The sequence below is a fragment of the Zophobas morio genome, unplaced genomic scaffold (assembly GCF_036711695.1).
Source record: "Zophobas morio isolate AGI-343-1 ecotype UQ-CSIRO unplaced genomic scaffold, CSIRO_AGI_Zmor_V1 ptg000026l, whole genome shotgun sequence".
Classification (NCBI taxonomy): Eukaryota; Metazoa; Arthropoda; class Insecta; order Coleoptera; family Tenebrionidae; genus Zophobas; species Zophobas morio.
The window spans coordinates 13,512,629-13,533,009 of record NW_026972131.1 but is presented as its reverse complement, the minus strand read 5'-3'; the positions used below and the strand labels follow the sequence as shown (position 1 = coordinate 13,533,009).

The following is a 20,381-nucleotide window of genomic DNA, read 5'->3' as shown; positions in this document are numbered from 1 at the left end:
GAGGCGCCGGGCATCGATCCCGGTACCTCTCGCATGCTAAGCGAGCGCTCTACCATCTGAGCTACGCCCCCTGTTTTTTATCAGTGGCTACAGAAACAAGTTTCGTTCATTGGACCTACTTTCCAAAATCCATAAAAAAAATTAAAAAATTGTGGAGGCGCCGGGTATCGATCCCGGTACCTCTCACATGCTAAGCGAGCGCTCTACCATCTGAGCTACGCCCCCTGTTGCTTATCAATGTTACAAAAATACAGCACTTTGGACCTACTTTCTAAAATCCAGAAAAAAATTAAAAATGTAAGTGGAGGCGCCGGGCCTCGATCCCGGTACCTCTCGCATGCTAAGCGAGCGCTCTACCATCTGAGCTACGCCCCCTGTTTTTTATCAGTGGCTACAGCAACAAGTTTCGTACATTGGACCTACTTTCCAAAATCCATAAAAAAAATTAAAAAATTGTGGAGGCGCCGGGCATCGATCCCGGTACCTCTCGCATGCTAAGCGAGCGCTCTACCATCTGAGCTACGCCCCCTGTTGCTTATCAATGTTACAAAAATACAGCACTTTGAACCTACTTTCTAAAATCCAGAAAAAATTTAAAAAAGTAAGTGGAGGCGCCGGGCATCGATCCCGGTACCTCTCGCATGCTAAGCGAGCGCTCTACCATCTGAGCTACGCCCCCTGTTTTTTATCAGTGGCTACAGAAACAAGTTTCGTGCATTGGACCTACTTTCCAAGTTCCATAAAAAAAATTAAAAAAATTGTGGAGGCGCCGGGCATCGATCCCGGTACCTCTCGCATGCTAAGCGAGCGCTCTACCATCTGAGCTACGCCCCCTGTTTTTTATCAGTGGCTACAGAAATAAGTTTCGTTCATTGGACCTACTTTCCAAAATCCATAAAAAAAATTAAGAAATTGTGGAGGCGCCGGGTATCGATCCCGGTACCTCTCGCATGCTAAGCGAGCGCTCTACCATCTGAGCTACGCCCCCTGTTGCTTATCAATGTTATAAAAATACAGTACTTTGGACCTACTTTCTAAAATCCAAAGAAAATTTTAAAAAGTAAGTGGAGGCGCCGGGCATCGATCCCGGTACCTCTCGCATGCTAAGCGAGCGCTCTACCATCTGAGCTACGCCCCCTGTTGCTTATCAATGTTATAAAAATACAGTACTTTGGACCTACTTTCTAAAATCCAAAGAAAATTTTAAAAAGTAAGTGGAGGCGCCGGGCATCGATCCCGGTACCTCTCGCATGCTAAGCGAGCGCTCTACCATCTGAGCTACGCCCCCTGTTGCTTATCAATGTTATAAAAATACAGTACTTTGGACCTACTTTCTAAAATCCAAAGAAAATTTTAAAAAGTAAGTGGAGGCGCCGGGCATCGATCCCGGTACCTCTCGCATGCTAAGCGAGCGCTCTACCATCTGAGCTACGCCCCCTGTTGCTTATCAATGTTATAAAAATACAGTACTTTGGACCTACTTTCTAAAATCCAAAGAAAATTTTAAAAAGTAAGTGGAGGCGCCGGGCATCGATCCCGGTACCTCTCGCATGCTAAGCGAGCGCTCTACCATCTGAGCTACGCCCCCTGTTGCTTATCAATGTTACAAAAATACAGCACTTTGGACCTACTTTCTAAAATCCAGAAATATTAAAAAAAATAAGTGGAGGCGCCGGGCATCGATCCCGGTACCTCTCGCATGCTAAGCGAGCGCTCTACCATCTGAGCTACGCCCCCTGTTGCTTATCAATGTTACAAAAATACAGCACTTTGGACCTACTTTCTAAAATCCAGAAATATTAAAAAAAATAAGTGGAGGCGCCGGGCATCGATCCCGGTACCTCTCGCATGCTAAGCGAGCGCTCTACCATCTGAGCTACGCCCCCTGTTTTTTATCAGTGGCTACAGCAACAAGTTTCGTACATTGGACCTACTTTCCAAAATCCATAAAAAAAATTAAAAAATTGTGGAGGCGCCGGGCATCGATCCCGGTACCTCTCGCATGCTAAGCGAGCGCTCTACCATCTGAGCTACGCCCCCTGTTGCTTAACAATGTTACAAAAATACAGCACTTTGGACCTACTTTCTAAAATCCAGAAAAAAATTAAAAATGTAAGTGGAGGCGCCGGGCATCGATCCCGGTACCTCTCGCATGCTAAGCGAGCGCTCTACCATCTGAGCTACGCCCCCTGTTTTTTATCAGTGGTTACAGAAACAAGTTTCGTTCATTGGACCTACTTTCCAAAATCCATAAAAAAAATTAAAAAATTGTGGAGGCGCCGGGTATCGATCCCGGTACCTCTCGCATGCTAAGCGAGCGCTCTACCATCTGAGCTACGCCCCCCTGTTATAATTTTGTAGACACAAGAAAAAATTATCAGAAAATCTGTTCCACATTTAAAATTGCAACAAGTATTATGCAAGCAACAGGTGTGTCCACTTTCGCTTCAGTAGGCGTGTGGAGACCACACCTTTCTATATCTCAATCGGTTCCTTGAAGTAGGTTAAGGTAAATAAATAAAAGTTATTAATTATTTAGTGAAATTTAGTGGACGAAAATGTCACTAAACTTGCAAATTTTGGAAAAGCTGTTTCTGTTTCGTAGATCTAGTGATCTGTGAAATTTACAAATCGATTTGCCACTTCCTAGTAATGGTAGTTAAAGTTTTAATGAAAATGTCAGAATATTTGTGACATTTAAATTTTCGTTACACACTCCGAATCACACAATGTCAAATCCCTTATTTGAAAGAGGCGGCAAAACTCATATTTCAATGTCTAATCTATATTGTTGTATTATTGTAGATAATTATTAATTGTTTTAAAAAATAAATAAATTTAGTGATAAGACAAGTAAAAATCTCATAAAAAAAAATCAGTGGAGGCGCCGGGCATCGATCCCGGTACCTCTCGCATGCTAAGCGAGCGCTCTACCATCTGAGCTACGCCCCCTGTTACTTATCACTGATTACACAAACAAGTTTCGCATATAGAATGTACTTTTCAAAACAAAACTTGACAAAAATCAAACAACCGAGACCAATGATTCTAAAAATAATTTAATATGTTTTATAAAAATATCAACATGAATAAAAAATATAAAAAAGTGAAATGTAAATAATGCATCCCAGAGTGCGTAGGTAAGTGTAAGTGAATAAACTCGTCGTAGTAGATCTAAAATTATCAAAGCAAAAACCCATTTTACAACATTTGTAAGTCAGTTAACAATAATTTGGGAGTTGCCAAATGAAATAAATACGTCATTCGGATTACACCCACGAGAAAAGGTTGGCTATAATTATAAACCATCAAACACCGGCAAGTTCACAAAACACGAAACAAAGCAAATCCTTGTGAAAGCATTTAATTACATTCATCTATTAATAAATTTTTGGCTTTGATTGCAAATTAACTCGATCTATAAAACTCGTAGACGAACCATCACCCACAACAACAAAAAAACACCTTCGCAACGTACATCTGTACCGGCATTGTGACGTAAAATTCCAAAAATACACACTAAAAAAGTGCCAAATAATGTACGAAAGACCACTACGGGTCTATGTAACCACCGAGCGGCCTCCCGATTTATTTTTATCGTTTCACACCTACCGAAAAACAAGCATGATAATAACACGTCTTCGGGGAAGGTATTTATAAAATGCGGAGCCAAAATTCCGCGATATTCTCTTTCAAAACAATAGCGGTACACGGCAAATGCGACCGTATAAATAAAACGCTTATAAAACGTGCCAAAAGCGTTATGGCCGAGTTTAATGTCATGTACTGGTTGCTAATAAGCGGATTCATAAAGAATCAGGAAATCGGGGCTATTTTTAAACGAGCGGACGGTTTTCCTGGCAAATTTTATTTATTTATTACAACCTTTAGCACCACTTCCAATTTATTTTTCCGCTTTTTTATTTGATGGCTGCGTTTTGTCAGACAACGACGCGCATTTGTTGACTTTTGGCCAATTGAATGAATCACGATTATTCCGGACGGAAGACATCTTGTCGGTGATGATTTAGCGGGCTGTTGTTTGGCACTGAAGAAGGACGATAATTGTTTTCGTTCGAAACAGAGCACAACAACTGGTCGTCACAGGAAAAAAAATAAAGATTTTTATTTGATTTTTTTTTTCAAAAATGTAAGTATGTACATTTTGCCATTTTTCCTTAATTTCTGTACACTTATTTCGACAACAAGAAACTTAAAACACGTTTAAAATGGACAATTTGTTTAAGGAAATATCGATTTTGCAATTAGGCTCTGCCTCATAATTGCAAAATTCATATTGTCGTTGTGAAAAGGTGCCCATATATAATTAAGAAAAAAAAAGCCAAAATATACGCCCCGCCCACCCACCCTATCTCACTTCTGATGATCTTTTCTTATTCGTCGTAAACCGAGGGGCGGAGTCTAATTATAAAATCCTTACTTTTGTACGAGAAATTACCATGTGTAATCGTGTTATACAAAGAAAACTAAAAAATAATTTTTCAATTTTTGGATTTTTTCAATTTTTGAATTTTTGGCGTTTCTAAATTTTTGTTGGATTTTTCAATTTCTCAATTCTTCGATTAATGGATTTTTTAATATGTCGACTTTTCAATTTTTGGTCTTTCCGATTTTTCGATTTTTCGTATTTTCAATGTTTATTAAGTTTTGGGATTTTTCAATATGTATTTCCATTTTCTTTGACATTTTATGTTTTTGATTTTTTACTTATGTGATTTTTAAACCTTACATTTTTCGATTTTTCAGTTTTTTGTTTTTTTAAATTTTTAATTTTTGTAATTTTTAAAATTTCCATTTTTTGGTTGTTTCGACTTCTCAATTTTCGATTTAACTGTTTTCTCTCGAATTTTCGCCTTCTCGGTTTTCAATTTTCCGGTTTGTCAAATTTTCGAAATTATTTTTCCAATTTTTCGATGTTTCGATTTTTCACTTTTTCGGTTTATCAGTATTTTTAAGTTAAAATTTTTCAATTTTGAATTTTCCAATTTTTCGACTTCTCAACTTCTAGATGTTTTGATGTTTCGATTTCGCGATTTTTCAATTTTTCGATTTTTGGCGTTCCTAAATTTTTGGATTTTTCGATTTCTCAATTTTTCGATTAATGGACTTTTTATTTTTTCCACTTTTCGATTTTTCGTCTTTCCAATTTCTCGATTTTTCAAATTTTCAATGTTTATTCAGTTTTGGAATTTTTCAATTTTTGCATTTTTCAATATGTATTCCGATCTTAAAACTTTTTGATTTTTTTACTTATTCCATTTTTTAAAATATTGCCACTTTTTAATTTTTCGATTTTTCAGTTTTTTGTTTTTTCGATTTGATGTTTTGATTGTTCGTTTTTTTAAATTTTCAATTTTTCGAATATTTTAACTTTATATTTTTCACTTTTTTGTTGTTTCGATTTCTCAATCTTTCAAATTTTCAAATTTTCGGAATTAATTTTTCAGTTTTTCGATATTTCGATTTTTCAATTTTCGATTTAACGGTTTTCTTTCGATTTTTCTTTCGCCTTCTCATTTTTAGATTTTCCCCGGTTTTTCAAATTTTCGGAATTAATTTCTCAATTTTTCGATTTTTCGATTTCTTGACTTCTCGATATTTTGATGTTTCGATTACGCGATTTTTCAATTTTTCGATTTCGATTTCTCACTTTTTTGTTTTTTCGATTTTCCAATTTTCAACGTTTCAGTTTTGGGATTTATGTATTTAAAATTTTCGATTTTTCAGTTCTTCAAGTTTTGGCGTTTCTAAATTTTTGGGTTTTTCGATTTTTCAATTTTCAATGTTTATTTGGAATTTTTCAATTTTGGGATTTTTCAATATGTATTTCGATTTTTAAATTTTTCGATTTTTTGACCTTTCATGTTTTTCATTTTTTAAATCTTACATTTTTCTATTTTTCAGTTTGTTTTTTCGATTTGTTGATGTTTTGACTGTTCCTTTTTCCTAAATTTTCAATTTTTCAATTTTTGGCGTTTCTAAATGTTTGGATTGTTCGATTTCTCATTTTTTCGATTAATGGATTTTTTTATTTTTCGATTTTTCGTCTTTCTGATTTCTCGATTTCTCTAATTTTCAATGTTTTGGGATTTTTCAATATGTATTTCGCTTTTCAAATTTTTCGATTTTTTGACATTTCATCTTTTTGATTTTTTACTTATTCGATTTTTCAAAATATTGCGACTTTTTAAAGCTCACATTTTTCGATTTTTCAGTTTTTTCTTATTTTGATTTGTTGATGTTTTGATTCCTCGATTTTTTAAATTTTCAATTTTTCGAATTTTTCAATTTTTCAGAAATAATGTTTCAGTTTTACGATATTTCGATTTTTAAATTTCCGAATTAACGGTTTTCTTACGATTTTTCGCCTTCTCGTTTTTAGATTTCCCAGTTTTTCCAATTTTCAGAATTAATTTTCCAGTTTTTCGAAATTTCAAGTTTTCATTTTTGACTTACCTCATTTTTCGATTTTTAGCTACTTCATTTCTCTTTTTTTTTTCGACTTCTCTATCTTTTGACGTTTCGATTTCGCGATTTTTCAATTTTTCGATTTCGATTTCTGAGTTTTTCGATTTTTCAATTTTTCAATTTTTGGCGTTCCTAAATTTTTGGATTTTCCGATTTTTCAATTTTTTGATTAATGGACTTTTTATTTTTTCCACTTTTCGATTTTTCGTCTTTCCAATTTCTCGATTTTTCAAATTTTCAATGTTTCTTCAGTTTTGGGATTTTTCAATTTTTGGATTTTTCAATATGTATTCCGATCTTATTCGATTTTTTAAAACATTGCGACTTTTTAATTTTTCGATTTTTCAGTTTTTTTTTTCGATTTGATGTTTTGATTGTTCGTTTTTTCAAGTTTTCAATTTTTCGAATATTTTAATTTTCACTTTTTTGTTGTTTCGATTTCTCAATCTTTCGAATTTTCATTTTTTCGGAATTAATTTTTCAGTTTTTCCATATTCCCATTTTTCAATTTTCGATTTAACGGTTTTTTTCGATTTTTCGCCTTCTCGTTTTTAGATTTTCCGGGTTTTCAAATTTTCGGGATTAATTTCTCAGTCTTTCGATATTTCGATTTTTGAATTTTCGATTTAACGGTTTTCTTTCGATTTTTCATCTTCTCGTTTTTAGATTTTCCGGGTTTTCAAATTTTCGGAATTAATTTTTTATTTTTCGATGTTTCGATTTTTCACTTTTTCGGTTTGTCGTTTTTTTTTTTAAGTTAAAATTTTTCAATTTTAAATTTCCTCATTTTTCGATGTTTAGCCACATTTGTCAATTTTATCGATTTTTCGACTTCTCAATTTTTCAATTTTTGGATTTTTCGATTTCTCGATTTTTCTAATTTTCAATGTTTATTAAGTCTTGGAATTTTTCAATATGTATTTCGGTTTTTAAATTTTTCGATTTTTTGAATTTTTACTTATTCGATTTTTCAAAACGTTACTGCGATTTTTTAAATCTTACATTTTTCAATTTTTAGTTTGTTTTTTCGATTTGTTGAAATTTTGATTGTTCGTTTTTTCTAAATTTTCAATTTTTCAATTTCTAGCGTTTCTAAATTTTTGGAATTTTCCATTTCTCAATTTTTCGATTAATAGATTTTTTGATTTTTCGACTTTTCTTTCCGATTTCTCGATTTCTCTCATTTTCAATGTTTTGGGATTTTTCAGCTTGGGATTTTTCAATATGTATTTCAATTTTTTAATTTTTCCATTTTTTGACTTTTCATGTTGCTTTTTGATTTTTTACTTATTCGATTTTTCAAAATATTGCGACTGTATCTATCATGATGCATTTTTCGATTTTTCAGATTTTTGTTTTTTCGATTTGATGTTTTGATTGTTCTTTTTTTTGTTATCAATTTTTCAATTTTTGGCGTTTCTGAATTTTGAATTTTTCGATTAATGGATTTTTTTTCGATTTTTCCATTTTTCTAATTTTCAATGTTTATTAAGTTTTGGGATTTTTCAGTTTTGGGATTTTTCAATATTTGATTTTTAAATTTTTCGATTTTTTGATTTTTCATGTTTTTGATTTTTTACTTATTCGATTTTTCAAAATATTCCGACTTTTCAGATCTTACATTTTTCGATTTTTCAGTTTTTTGTTTTTTCGACTTGTTGATGTTTTGATCGTTCGTCTTTTTTAATTTTCAATTTTTCAATTTCTGGCGTTTCTAAATTTATGGATTTTTCGATTTCTCAATTTTTCGATTAATGAATTTTTTAATTTTTCGACTTTTCGATTTTTCGTCTTTCCGATTTTTCGAATGCTCTAATTTTCAATGTTTATTAAGTTTTGTGATTTTTCACTTTTGGGATTTTTCAATATGTATTTCGATTTTTAAATTTTTCGATTTTTTACTTATTCGATTTTTTAAAATATTGCAACTTTTTAAATCTTAACATTTTTCGATTTTTCAGTTTTTTCTTTCTTCGATTTGTTGATGTTTTGATTGCTCGTTTTTTTTAATTTTCAATTTTTCCAATTTTTCAATATTTCGGAATTAGTTTTCAGTTTTTCGATATTTCGATTTTTCAATTTTCAAATTAACGGTTTTCTTACGATTGTTCACATTCCCGTTTTTATATTTTCCGTTTTTCAAATTTTCGGAGTTCATTTTCCAGTTTTTCGATGTTTCAACTTTTCAATTTTGAATTTCCTCATTTTTCGATTTTTAGCCACTTCCATTTCTCATTTTTTTCATTTTTCGACTTCTCGATCTTTTGACGTTTCGATTTTTCGATTTTACAATTTTTCGACGTTTCGGTTTTGGCATTTTAATTTTTACATATTCAAATTTTTCAATTTTTGGCGTTCCTAAATTTCTGGATTTTCCGATTTCTCTAATTTTCAATGTTTATTAAGTTTAGGGATTTTTAAAAATGTGTTTCTATTTTTTAATTTTTCGATTTTTTGACTTTTCATTTTTTGATTTTTTACTTATTCACTTTTTCAAAATATTGGACTTTTTGAATCTTACATTTTTCGATTTTTCAGTTTTTTGTTTTTTCGAATTTTTAAATTTTAGGCTTTTCACTTTTTTGTTGTTTCGTTTTCTCAATCTTTCGATTTTTTGCCTTCTCGTTTTTAGATTTTTCGATTTTTCAATTTTTCGGAATTGATTTTTCAGTTTTTCGATATTTCTATTTTTCAATTTTCGATTTAACTACATTTTATACCAAAATTGTCATAATAACATCGACTTAGCCAAAATAAAATTCAGAACGTTTCAATTTTTCAATTTTTCGATTTACAATTTTTCGTTTCAACTTTTTATTTTCTTTATTTTTCAATGTTCCTATTTTACAATTTTTTGTTTTTCAATTTTAATTTTAATTTTTTCAATATTTCGGTTTCTCATTGTCCGGATTTTATAATTTCTCTTTTTTTTCAGCCTGAAATTTTTCAATTTTTGGATTTCTCAATATTTCGATTAATGGATTTTTTAGGGACTCCTAGCGTCTTTTTTTAAATATGTGATGTTTCGTTTTTGAAGGAGAAATCAAAATATTGTCAAAACCGAAAAATTGAAAAGTCAAGAATTTTAAAACCCTAAAAAATCCAAAAATCCAGAAATTAAAATATGGAACAGATGAAAATGTTGAAAAATGTAAGATTTAAAAACTAGCAGAATTTTGAAAAATCGAGTAAGTGAAAATCAAAAAAACCGAAAGTTTTAAAAATTGAAATATCGAAAAACTGAAATTAATTAAAATCTAAAGACTGAGAAATCGAAACAACAAAAAAGTGAAAAATCTAAAATTTAAAATTTCGAAAAATCGAAAATTAAAAAAATCAAGCAATCAAAACATCAACAAATCAAAAATTTGAAAAATCGAAAAATGGAAGTAATGTGAGTACATACCGACAACACTTTTACATGCGATATACGTAAAACTTTTTAAAAATTTTTTAACAACTGTCCCTACAACGAAAGTTGCAACACCCGGTATACAGACACTTTAGTGCTAGCAATAAATTACTATTACTAGCACCGATGATCCAGAGTCTGCCTCTCGAAACACGCGGCTTGTTACGATTATGGTCTATTTTTGCTCGTCCGGTTATATTTAAAACGATTTTGTAAGCCAAAATCATTGCGTTTGTCTTCGTATACGTCAAAATATTAACACTTAATAGACCTATGACGAAGACAGACATATACGCAACTTTGTGGCAAAAAGAAAAGAAAATACAGGGCTCAAATGACACAATATGTTGAACGCCAAAATTAGCTAATGTGATATCTATAACGACAGATCTAGAAACATCAATCATTTAATAAAAATAAAATTAATACAGCGTGGTATTTTCCACTCGCTATGTAAAAAGTTGGATCGTTGAACTGAGATGTTTTTTACTGTAATGTCAATGTTATGTCTATGCTTTCTTCACGCACTTTTAACCAGAGACTACGGATATGTGACGTTTACGACACGACAGGCGAATATGGCCTTTAGTGAAAAGATACAAAGAGGTGACTTAAATTTAGAGAAATTTTTACAAGAGTGTAGTGGAGGTGGAAAAAATGCCACGTGGCAACCCTGAAACTAGAAAGTTAGTACTTGACTTTCAAACTTAACTTTCGATAAACCTGTTCTGGTAAAATAAAGCCACCTTGTCCTTGTAACTGAAGCTTCGACTTAGAACAATCCTTGACACCTTTTGCTTCCACAAAAAACAAATTATTCAAGTGTTTGGCACTCTGGCAAAGTCTAATGATAATAACGTTATTTTGAGTGTCCAAACAATTTTAGTTATGTTAGATAGAGAAAAAACAATAAAAAAATCATCGTTAAAACGAAGCCGGGTAAACTCAAATTTGGCCGAATTTCCGAAACTACTCATAAAACAAACGAAAAAAATTTGGCAGGCGATTCGTTCACAAATTAAAGTTCGCTTCAGCCATCCATAGACCATAAATTTCCTCCGACACAAAAATTAAAATTAAAAACCTACCTTTCCGTACGGATTCGATCGCTTCGACAATGAGTTTTTGATTAACACCACACAAATTGGCAGTGAGTTTCTCGCATTTCTTATGACAGTTTACATCACAGTCTGTATACAGAAATAAAACGAATTAGAGTTGGAAGTAATCAAAACAATGGCAGTTTGTTGCACTTGCATTAAATTAGGTTTCACTTTCGCAGGTTTTACCAGTGGCGCTAGATTCGAGTTAGTTGATTTAAGAATCGTTTCTGGTTAATAAAAGAACGACACGTGCTATAAACCGAAAGAAAAATGTACATCGCTTGAAAAATAACCAGAGTTCAATTAATTAGACAAGCCTCATAAATCTCGATTCATCCTTTCTTGTTTAAGACATGAGTCATGTGCATGTGCTCGCTTGCGTGAAAACGATTATTCCAGATAATTAGGTTCCTATTAATAGGTGCGGTGCATTTAACGTTCAACTAGTCGACGCAATAATCAAGCTATACGGCACTACGACTATAGTCTAGACGAATCCGGCTAAATTAAACCGCCCTTCACACTGACAGACAGTCTCCTCCACAAAACCAAAACACTGACAAGATTAGCTAACTTTAAACACTGCCAAGGACAAACCATACGTTAAAATTAAGCCAGAGTGACACAATCCTGCTTTATCCCGTCTTAACTGATTTACAGAGTTAGTAGTGTGACAGGTTAGTACGAAAAGTAACAGAATAAAGGTTAAAACTCCTCTAACCCTTATTTCTGCTGCCAGGGACGCCCGAATCAAAGCCAGAGTCATTTGAGGACGTACTTGCACCAACTTTGTTACTGCCATACACCGTATTGTCGTCAGACTCATCATCCGACGACGTTTCTTCACTTTCGGTGTCTTCCTCACTAGTTTCCTCACTGTCCAACTCTTGCACAGGCACCGGATGCCTCGGCCTCGGGTAATGCCTATGTCTGATTACTTTCGGAGTCGCGTACAATTCCACAGGACACACATCATGTTGTTCGGGTTTTTTGAAAGGGTGCATGAACTGGGAAAGCGATAACCGATTAGACTGCAAAGGAACGAAGGAGGATTTCTCGGGTTCGGGTTCAGGTTCGGGTTCAGGTTCGGGCTCTGGTGGCTCAAACACGACCAGATCTGGATCGTCCTTGTTGGCTTTGTTGACCAGAGACCGTTTCGAAGGACCGATTTTCTTTGGAGTTAGACGACCAAGAGGTTTGGGGGTGTCTTTTTCCAAGTTTTCGGGTTGAGGTTTCTTGGGTTCTGTCTTTTTTGGTTGCAACTTCGTCTGTGGTTTAGTTTCTTCTTTCTGCTGCTTCTTTTCAACTATTTTTTCTTCCTTTTGTGTTTGCGGTGGTGTTGGAGTTTGCACTTTCTTCAGTTCTACTTTCGTCTGCGCTTTAGTTTCTTCTTTTGGCAGCTTCTGTTCAACTAATTTTTCTTCCTTTTGAAGTTGAGGTGATTGCGATGTTGGTGTTTGCACTTTCGAATCTTCCTTCTTGGGTTCTGCTTTCGTCTGGGGTTTAGTTTCTTCTTTTTGCAGCTTCTTTTCAACTAATTTTTCTTCCTTTTGGAGCAGAGGTGATTGTGGGGGTGTTGGTGTTTGTACCGTCTTTGGTTCTATTTTCGTCTGTGTTTTATTTTCTTCTTTTTGCAACTTCTTTTCAACTGATTTTTCTTCCTTTTGGAGTAGAAGTGACTGCGGTGGTGTTGGTGTTTGCACCTTCAATTCGTCCTTCTTGGGCTCTACTTTCGTCTGGGGTTTAGTTTCTTCTTTTTGCAACTTCTTTTCAACTAATTTTTCTTCCTTTTGAAGTTGAAGTGATTGCGGTGGTGTTAGTACCTTCTTTGGTTCTATTTTCGTCGGTGTTTTAGTTTCTTCTTTTTGCAACTTCTTTTCAACTAGTTTTTCTTCCTTTTGAAATAGAGGTGATTGCGGTGGTGTTGGTACCTTATTTGATTCTATTTTCGTCTGTGTTTTAGTTTCTTCTTTTTGCAACTTCTTTTCAACTGATTTTTCTTCCTTTTGAAGTTGAAGTGATTGCGGTGGTGTTGGTACCTTCTTTGGTTCTATTTTCGTCTGTGTTTTAGTTTCTTCTTTTTGCAACTTCTTTTCAACTAGTTTTTCTTCCTTTTGAACTAGAGGTGACTGCGGTGGTGTTGGTGTTTGCACCTTCAATTCTTCCTTCTTGGGCTCTATTTTCGTCTGTGCTTTAGTTTCTTCTTTTTGTAACTTCTTTTCCACTATTGTTTCTTCCTTCTGAAGAAGAAGTGATTGTGGTGGTGTTGGTGGTTGCACCTTCAAATCTTCCTTCTTTGGTTCCACTTTCGTCTGTGCTTTAATTTCTTCTTTTTCTAACTTCTTTTCAACCAATTTTTCATCCTTTTGAAGTAGAGGTGACTGAGGTGGTGTCGGTTCCTTTTTAGGTTCCACTTTCTTCTGCGCTTTAGTATCTTCAATCTCCACCTCCTTTTCAACCAAACTTTCTAACCTTTCTTCTGTTGGAGGCAAAGGAGGCGGCGTCGGAGGAGGAACAGGCCTTATCACTTTCCTCGGCCTTATGTATATACTTTCCCGTGGACCAATCAAAGCCCAGAAGTTTTCGCCCTCTGAATCTGGCGTTTTTGGCGCGACTAACTTATCTTCAGTTTTCGTCAAACTGAGTTGTTTTCCTAATTTTGGAAACCTGGTTTTTGGGCTTTGTGGATTCTCAGTTTTCGCGTCTTTTTCAAGTTTGTCACGTTTTGGTTGCAGATTAACGAGAGGTTTCGGTATCGCCGCTAATTTTCCTTGTAATTTGTTTTGGTCACCAATTTCTTCTCTTTGTTGGGTTTTAATGTCAACTTTCTCGGCGCTGCTACTTTTTTTCACCAATTTGGCGTCATTATCAACTTTAAACTTCGATTGTTCCTCAAAGCTGGAACTTTTCTTCAAAATATCTTCCGGCTTCTTCACCGGTGTTTTGTCGTCTACGATTTTGGCTAGATTTTCTTGGTCTGCGGCTTTTAGTTCTGGTTTCTGTATGAGTTGCTCTTGTGGTTTGCTTTCTTCTATTGATTCTGCAAGTTCTTCTGGTTTCTTCTTCAATTGTTCAATCTTCTCTTCACTGCTAGTTTTCTTCAGTACCAACTGCACTGACGACCTCTTCACTTCTGGAGCTTTTTTCTCGCCTACTTTAGCTTCGCTGGTTGCTTTCGTCAAATTTTCTTCTTTCACGTTTTGATCGTCGTCAACTTTCTTCATTTCTATGTGTGCAGATGTTTTCTTCACTTCTGGTGTGACAACCTTTTCGCTCTTTTGCACTTGACTTAGTTCTGGTTTCTTTATTTCGTGTTTTGCCACACTGACAATTTCTTCGTGCTCTTGTGTCTTTTTGGCGCTATCCTTTGTACTGATTTCTTGTTCTTTTTGGTCTGCTTTCAGCGCACTTGCTTCATGCTTCGGTCGCTCCTTAATATCGTCCAAAATGTGTCCAACGTGTGCGCTGTGGTTCTTCTTCAAAATGTTCGAAATGACAAGCTCTTTGGATTTCGGCACGTGCACCACGCCCTTCTGTTCTTCCCCCTTCTTCGGAATCTTCATCGATTTTCGCTTCGCTTCCTCTATCTCTTCTACTATCACATTGAATTTGAACTTATTAGTCTTTTTAGGCTTAGGCGATTCTATGATTTCTACATCGTCGACTACGGCTTTCAAGGCTGGCATTTCTTCGACGTCAACCGTGGCGGTGATTATAGGTTTAGGTTTGACTTTAATTTTTTCTATTTCTACTTGCGATATGTCTCTAATGGCTTCTTGGTAGGCTTTTTCCGTTTCGGGATCGACGTCCACGATATCACTATCCAGACTGCTACTAGTCGAAGTTCTTTTGATTTTCTTCTGAGTGGGTCTTCGCTGAAGCAACGATTTGTTACCGTCGACGTCCGGAGTTGTCGGGGTTTGTGGAAGAACGACCTTCTCGTTTGATTTTTTCTTGGTTAGTTTTTTCTTTCGTTTCACGCTGACCCGACTCTCGGTTTGACTGGCCTCTGTAATTTCGTTGTTCTTCTGATTCATTATGGCGTCGATTTCAGGCCCCAACTCAGCTGAATTTCGTTTCAGTTCTTTGAAAATTTCTTCAGTGGAAAATCGTCGACTTTGTCGCCTTTGTATTTCTATGGGTTGTCCTGGGTTTAGCTCCTCGTTGATTTGGTTGGTCGTGATGGCTTGACAAATGTCGTGGAAACTTGGCGTTTTTTGGATGGTCGATTTCTTGGATCCTCGCCGGCTTACCTTTTTCTCGGGTTCTTTAAAAATGTCCTCTCTACTACGAATCAAGAATTTTTCTTTGAGTAATTCGCCTGGTGTTTTTTTGGGTTTATCGTCGTCTTTTTTTAGGTTTGAATAGAGTTCTTGGGGTTCGAAGTTGTCTCTCCAGCGTTTGTTGGACGTGGAGAAGTCATTTGGGACCATGTCAGTGTGGATGGTCCGTAGGCGCACCGTGGGTCTGTCCCTTCGGATGATTTTATTGGGTTTAGCTTCCTTTTGTTCGACGGAGCTTCTGGGGCTTTCTATGGTACTAGGACTGGGGGATTTGCGCTCGATTTTGTCATCTATCGGCTTGGACCTTTCATATTTCCTGTATTTGTTGACGGAGACGTCGATGTCCGCTGTGTTGATTTTGATGGGTTTGGCCACCACCACCTTGGGCGAGCTGTGTGAATGCAGCTTGGGTGAGTTGACCCTTCTTAAAGCCGACTGGTTTTCTGTAATAGTTGCCAGAAGGGGTTTATATCCGCGGAAATTCCTCGGTTTAATCAAAGGAGGAGGTCTAGTGAAGTTCGAGGGCAACAAAGAGGAATGATTGGAGTACGGACCTGGCACGTACGTGCCCGTGTAACTACTAGTAGGACTCATGTATATTCCAAGTTCAGAATAGTACGGCATTTTGTTTATAATTACTCGACCAATTAAGCAAAAAACACGTGATCGATGCAATTCGATCTCGAGCCAATTTATTTGCTACCTGTTCGCTGCCACGTGCACCAGTCACGAAAATAAATCGAGAAATATTACACCGCCACCCGATCAGAAATTGTTTATTTTCTTTTTTTTTACGAAATGATCATATGAACTCCCGCACCAATAAGCGCTGAATGTTAAACTGGCAGATTTCTTAGCGGTGATGCCAAACAATCCTATTTTTATCGCCGAAAGCGTGACGTCGGAAAGCTCCTGCTAAACTTTATTAGCTCGAACACCTGTATGTTCGTATACAAAGAACAGACGTTGGATTTGTCAAAAGCAGAAGACTGACTTGACGTCAGAGGCGCTTCCGATGGGGCGCAAACACATCAATCAAAATCGCGATTGTTCGACTTGAGTTCTGGAAAAGTCGGACAGGTGCATTGTAATAACTAGTTGACAATTTGTCGGTAAAATTGTACGTCCTCGTCTATTTTTTTCGATGCGCTGATTTATTGCGGCTTTATATAACAATCCTGCACCTGTTTCCATTTTTTAAAATTAATATCTTTATGGGCGAAAAATTATTCTCGGCCGGTTTTTTTTACACCGATTTGGAGAAGGCGCGATTTCGCAATACAATGATGAATTAAGAATAAGACACGGTAATAATTTAAACACGCTTATGTAGCATCCACCTGGTGGAATCCATTAACGTTAAATTCGAGTCAGAATTTCATTGCCAATATCAGATATGAGACCGCTTCTTGGAACAAAACGCTGTTTTGTACACCTCTGAAAGGTGCACCGAATAAAAATAGGTGTACACACATTGTAGACACGGTAGCTATTTGCATTCTACTTTGTCACTGATATTTTAAAAGCATCGGTGAATGATTTACTGCACTACGACAAACTCGGCAGAGACGTGTGCTTAAATGTGTTTCGACATACTTCCTTATTTCTGATTAAACGAAAACAACTGTTTGATCTGTCTATTAATTCTTTAACACTGTCTGCGAATTTTCTCGTTTGTGGTGCTTCGTCTGTATATTTATCGACTTCTGGAATTAACGATTCCTGGATGTTTTTCGCACCTTGTTTACCAGTATTTCCAGTTAAAGCCCCGAGTCATTTTTCCAATAAACGTTGTATTTTTAAACTTCCTCGTTACTTGGGTTTGTTCTCTTTAGCTGTACGACTTGAGATTTAGGTCGTCCGTTCGATTTTCCCTAAGCAATAAAAAACGGTTGCTAATTTCAAAATAAACCGTCTTATTGTTTTAACAAAACAGACAGTAAATAAACAGTTCGTGAAATACAATGGCGGCTATAAAATATTGCTACGTCAACAAATTATTTTTCGACACGTTTCCGTCTGCATTTCTGTGTAATTAAGATTCTAAATAAACTGAAGTTCTAATGTTCCAAATATATAAAAGATCTAACAAAATCTTAAAAATTTTAAAGAACCTCCGGGGGTGCTAATGATCCAAGAAATTGCGGAAGTTTTGGCTATATAAAACTACTAGTAATTTTCAAAGTGTTCAAAGTTTCCATACATTGAGCACTGAAGCCCTTGAACACGCTAATTATTATCTTAGAAATCTTGGAGACTGTAAAGATTCCAGAGATTTCAAAAATTAAGATTTTTGAGATCTCCAAATTTTAGAAAATCTAAAAAATTTAGTAAGTGTCGGAAAAATGTGGTAGACCTAGAAATCTTGAAAATATTGGAATCGGTTGAATTTCAACATTCTGGTATAACTGGAGCCTGATAATTTTAGAAATTTTGGAAAATGTGGAAATTCTGGTCATTCTATGCACTTCCCAAAAATTAAAATAAAATAAAAAAATATTGAATATCAAAATTTCAAAAGTTTACATAATCTTAAGATTGTAGATATTCTAAAAATTCCAAAAGTTCCTATAAATTATAAAAATCGGTCGAAGGTTTTTTTTTACTGAGCTTCCCTGGCCTCTGAAGTGCACCCAAATAAATCCCACTTTTCCGAAAAATTATATATTTTTTTGCAATTTTTGCTATCTGATAACCTCTATAAAGTAAAATCCAGTGGTGTAAATAACGGTTCCTCAGCTTTTTTGACTTGAATTTTTCTGTTCTTCAATCTTTCATTTTTTCGGTTTCAAATTTTTCGAGTTTTCAACTTTTGAATTTTTCACTTTATAGACTTTGCAATTTTTCGAATTGAATTTCTCGAGTTTTCAATTTTTAATTTTTCTATTAGCAATTTTTAATTGAAGTTTTTTATTTTCTTTATTTTTACAATTTTTCAATGTTCCGATTTTATAATTTGTTGTTTTTTCAATTTTTCGTTTCGTCAGTTTTTCCATTTGTAATTTTTCAATTTTTTATTTTTCTTTTCTACTATTTTGTGATGTCTCTTCGAGTTTTCAGTTTTAAATTTTCCAGTTTTCCAACTTTCGGACGTTTCAATTTTTAGATTTTGCAGTTTTTGGATTTGAAATTTCACGAGTTTTGAATTTTTAATTTTTTAATTTTTAATTTTTAATTTTTGATTTTTGATTTTTGATTTTTGATTTTTGATTTTTGATTTTTGATTTTTGATTTTTGATTTTTGATTTTTGATTTTTGATTTTTGATTTTTGATTTTTGATTTTTGATTTTTGATTTTTGATTTGTGATTTGTGATTTGTGATTTTTAATTTTTAGTTTTTAATTTTTAATTTTTAATTTTTAATTTTTTAATTTTTAATTTTTAATTTTTAATTTTTTAATTTTGAATTTAAAATTTTTAATTTTTTAATTTTTTATTTTTTTAATTTTTTAATTTTTTAATTTTTTAAATTTTTAAATTTTTAATTTTTTAATTTTTCAATTTTTAATTTTTCAATTTTTAATTTTTCAATTTTTAATTTTTCAATTTTTAATTTTTCAATTTTTTAATTTTCAATTTTTTAATTTTTAATTTTCAATTTTTTAATTTTTAATTTTTTAATTTTTAATTTTCAATTTTTTAATTTTCAATTTTTTATTTTTTTAATTTTTTAATTTTTAATTTTTTAATTTTTAATTTTTTAATTTTTAATTTTTTAATTTTTTAATTTTTTAATTTTTTAATTTTTTAATTTTTAATTTTTAATTTTTTAATTTTTTAATTTTTTAATTTTTTAATTTTTTAATTTTTTAATTTTTTAATTTTTTAATTTTTAATTTTTTAATTTTTAATTTTTAAATTTTTAATTTTTTAATTTTTTAATTTTTAATTTTTTAATTTTTTAATTTTTTAATTTTTTAATTTTTTAATTTTTAATTTTTTAATTTTTTAATTTTTAATTTTTTAATTTTTAATTTTTTAATTTTTAATTTTTTAATTTTTAATTTTTCAATTTTTTAATTTTTATATTTTTCAGTTCATAAAGAAAACAAAACAAAGAGTCCTTTTTCGTCCTTTTTGGTCCTTTTCGTCCTTTTTGCTCGTTTTCGTCCTTTTTGGTCGTTTTCGTCCTTGTCGTCCTTTTTGATCGTTTTTGTCCTTTTCGTCCTTTTTCGTCCTTTTCATGCTTTCCGTCCTGTTTCGTTCTTTTCGTCCTTTTTGTCCTGTTTCGTCCTTTCCGTCCTTTTTCGTCCTCTTCCGTCCTTTTTGTTCCTTTTCGTCCTTTTCGTTCTGTTTCGTCCTTTTTGTACTTTTTGGTCCTTTTCGGCCTTTTCGTCCTGTTTCATCCTTTTCGTTCTTTTTGGTCCTTTTCGTTCTTTTTCGTCCTTTTCGTCCTTTTTGGTCCTTTTCGTCCCGTTTCATCCTTTTCGTCCTTTTTGGTCCTTTTCGTCCTTTTTCGTCCTTTTCGTCCTTTTTCATCCTTTTCGTCCTTTTTGTCATGTTTCATCCTTTTCGTCCTGTTTCGTCCTTTTCGTCCATTTTCGTCCATGTTCGTCCTTTTTGGTCGTTTTCGTTCTTTTCGTGCTCTTCCTCATATTTCGTTCTTTTCGTTCTGTTTCGTTCTTTTTGGTCGTTTTCGTCCTTTTCGTCCTTTTCGTCCTTTTCCTCCGTTTTCGTCATTTTCGGTCGTTTTCGTCTTTTTCGTCCTCTTTGCTCCTTTTCGTCCTGTTTCGTCCTTTTTCGTCCATTCTCGTTCCTTTTGGCCGTTTTCGTCCTTGTCGTCCTTTTCGTCCTTTTCGTACTTTTCGGTCCTTTTCTTCCTTTTTGTTCTTTTCGTCCTTTTCGACCTTTTCGTCCTGTTTCGTCCTGTTTCGTCTTTTTAGTCCTTTTCGTCCTTTTTCGTCCTTTTTCGTCGTTTTCGTCCTTTTTCGTCCTTTTTGGTCCTTTTCGTCCTTTATGGTTCTTTTCGTCCTGTTTCGTCCTTTTCGTCCATTTTCGTCCTTCTTCGTCCTTTTCGTCCTTTTTGGTAGTTTTCGTTCTTTTCGTGCTCTTTGTCCTGTTTCGTCCTTTTCGTCCTTTTTCGTCCTTTTCGG

General features: G+C 33.8%; 1 protein-coding gene and 2 non-coding genes across 6 annotated transcripts in view; all 3 read right to left on the bottom strand.

The window, feature by feature from the left end:
- The window catches only part of Pkcdelta (Protein kinase C delta), a 45,692-nt gene that overhangs the window by 19,996 nt on the left and 5,315 nt on the right, over positions 1-20,381 (bottom strand). The window contains exon 6 of one of the 4 annotated variants that reach the window (XM_064066194.1): positions 10,990-11,091. The exons of 1 other annotated variant lie outside the window; for it this stretch is intronic. In XM_064066194.1, the coding sequence (XP_063922264.1) occupies positions 10,990-11,091 (102 nt within the window). Of the gene's footprint in view, positions 1-10,989; positions 11,092-11,725; positions 16,111-20,381 lie in introns of those variants that run through there. 2 more of the 4 variants (XM_064066192.1, XM_064066193.1) reach the window with 2 other exon arrangements.
- On the bottom strand, positions 916-988 carry Trnaa-agc (transfer RNA alanine (anticodon AGC)). The gene has a single exon. It is a non-coding gene; the product is annotated as a tRNA-Ala (tRNA).
- Positions 2,272-2,344, bottom strand: Trnaa-agc (transfer RNA alanine (anticodon AGC)). The gene has a single exon. It is a non-coding gene; the product is annotated as a tRNA-Ala (tRNA).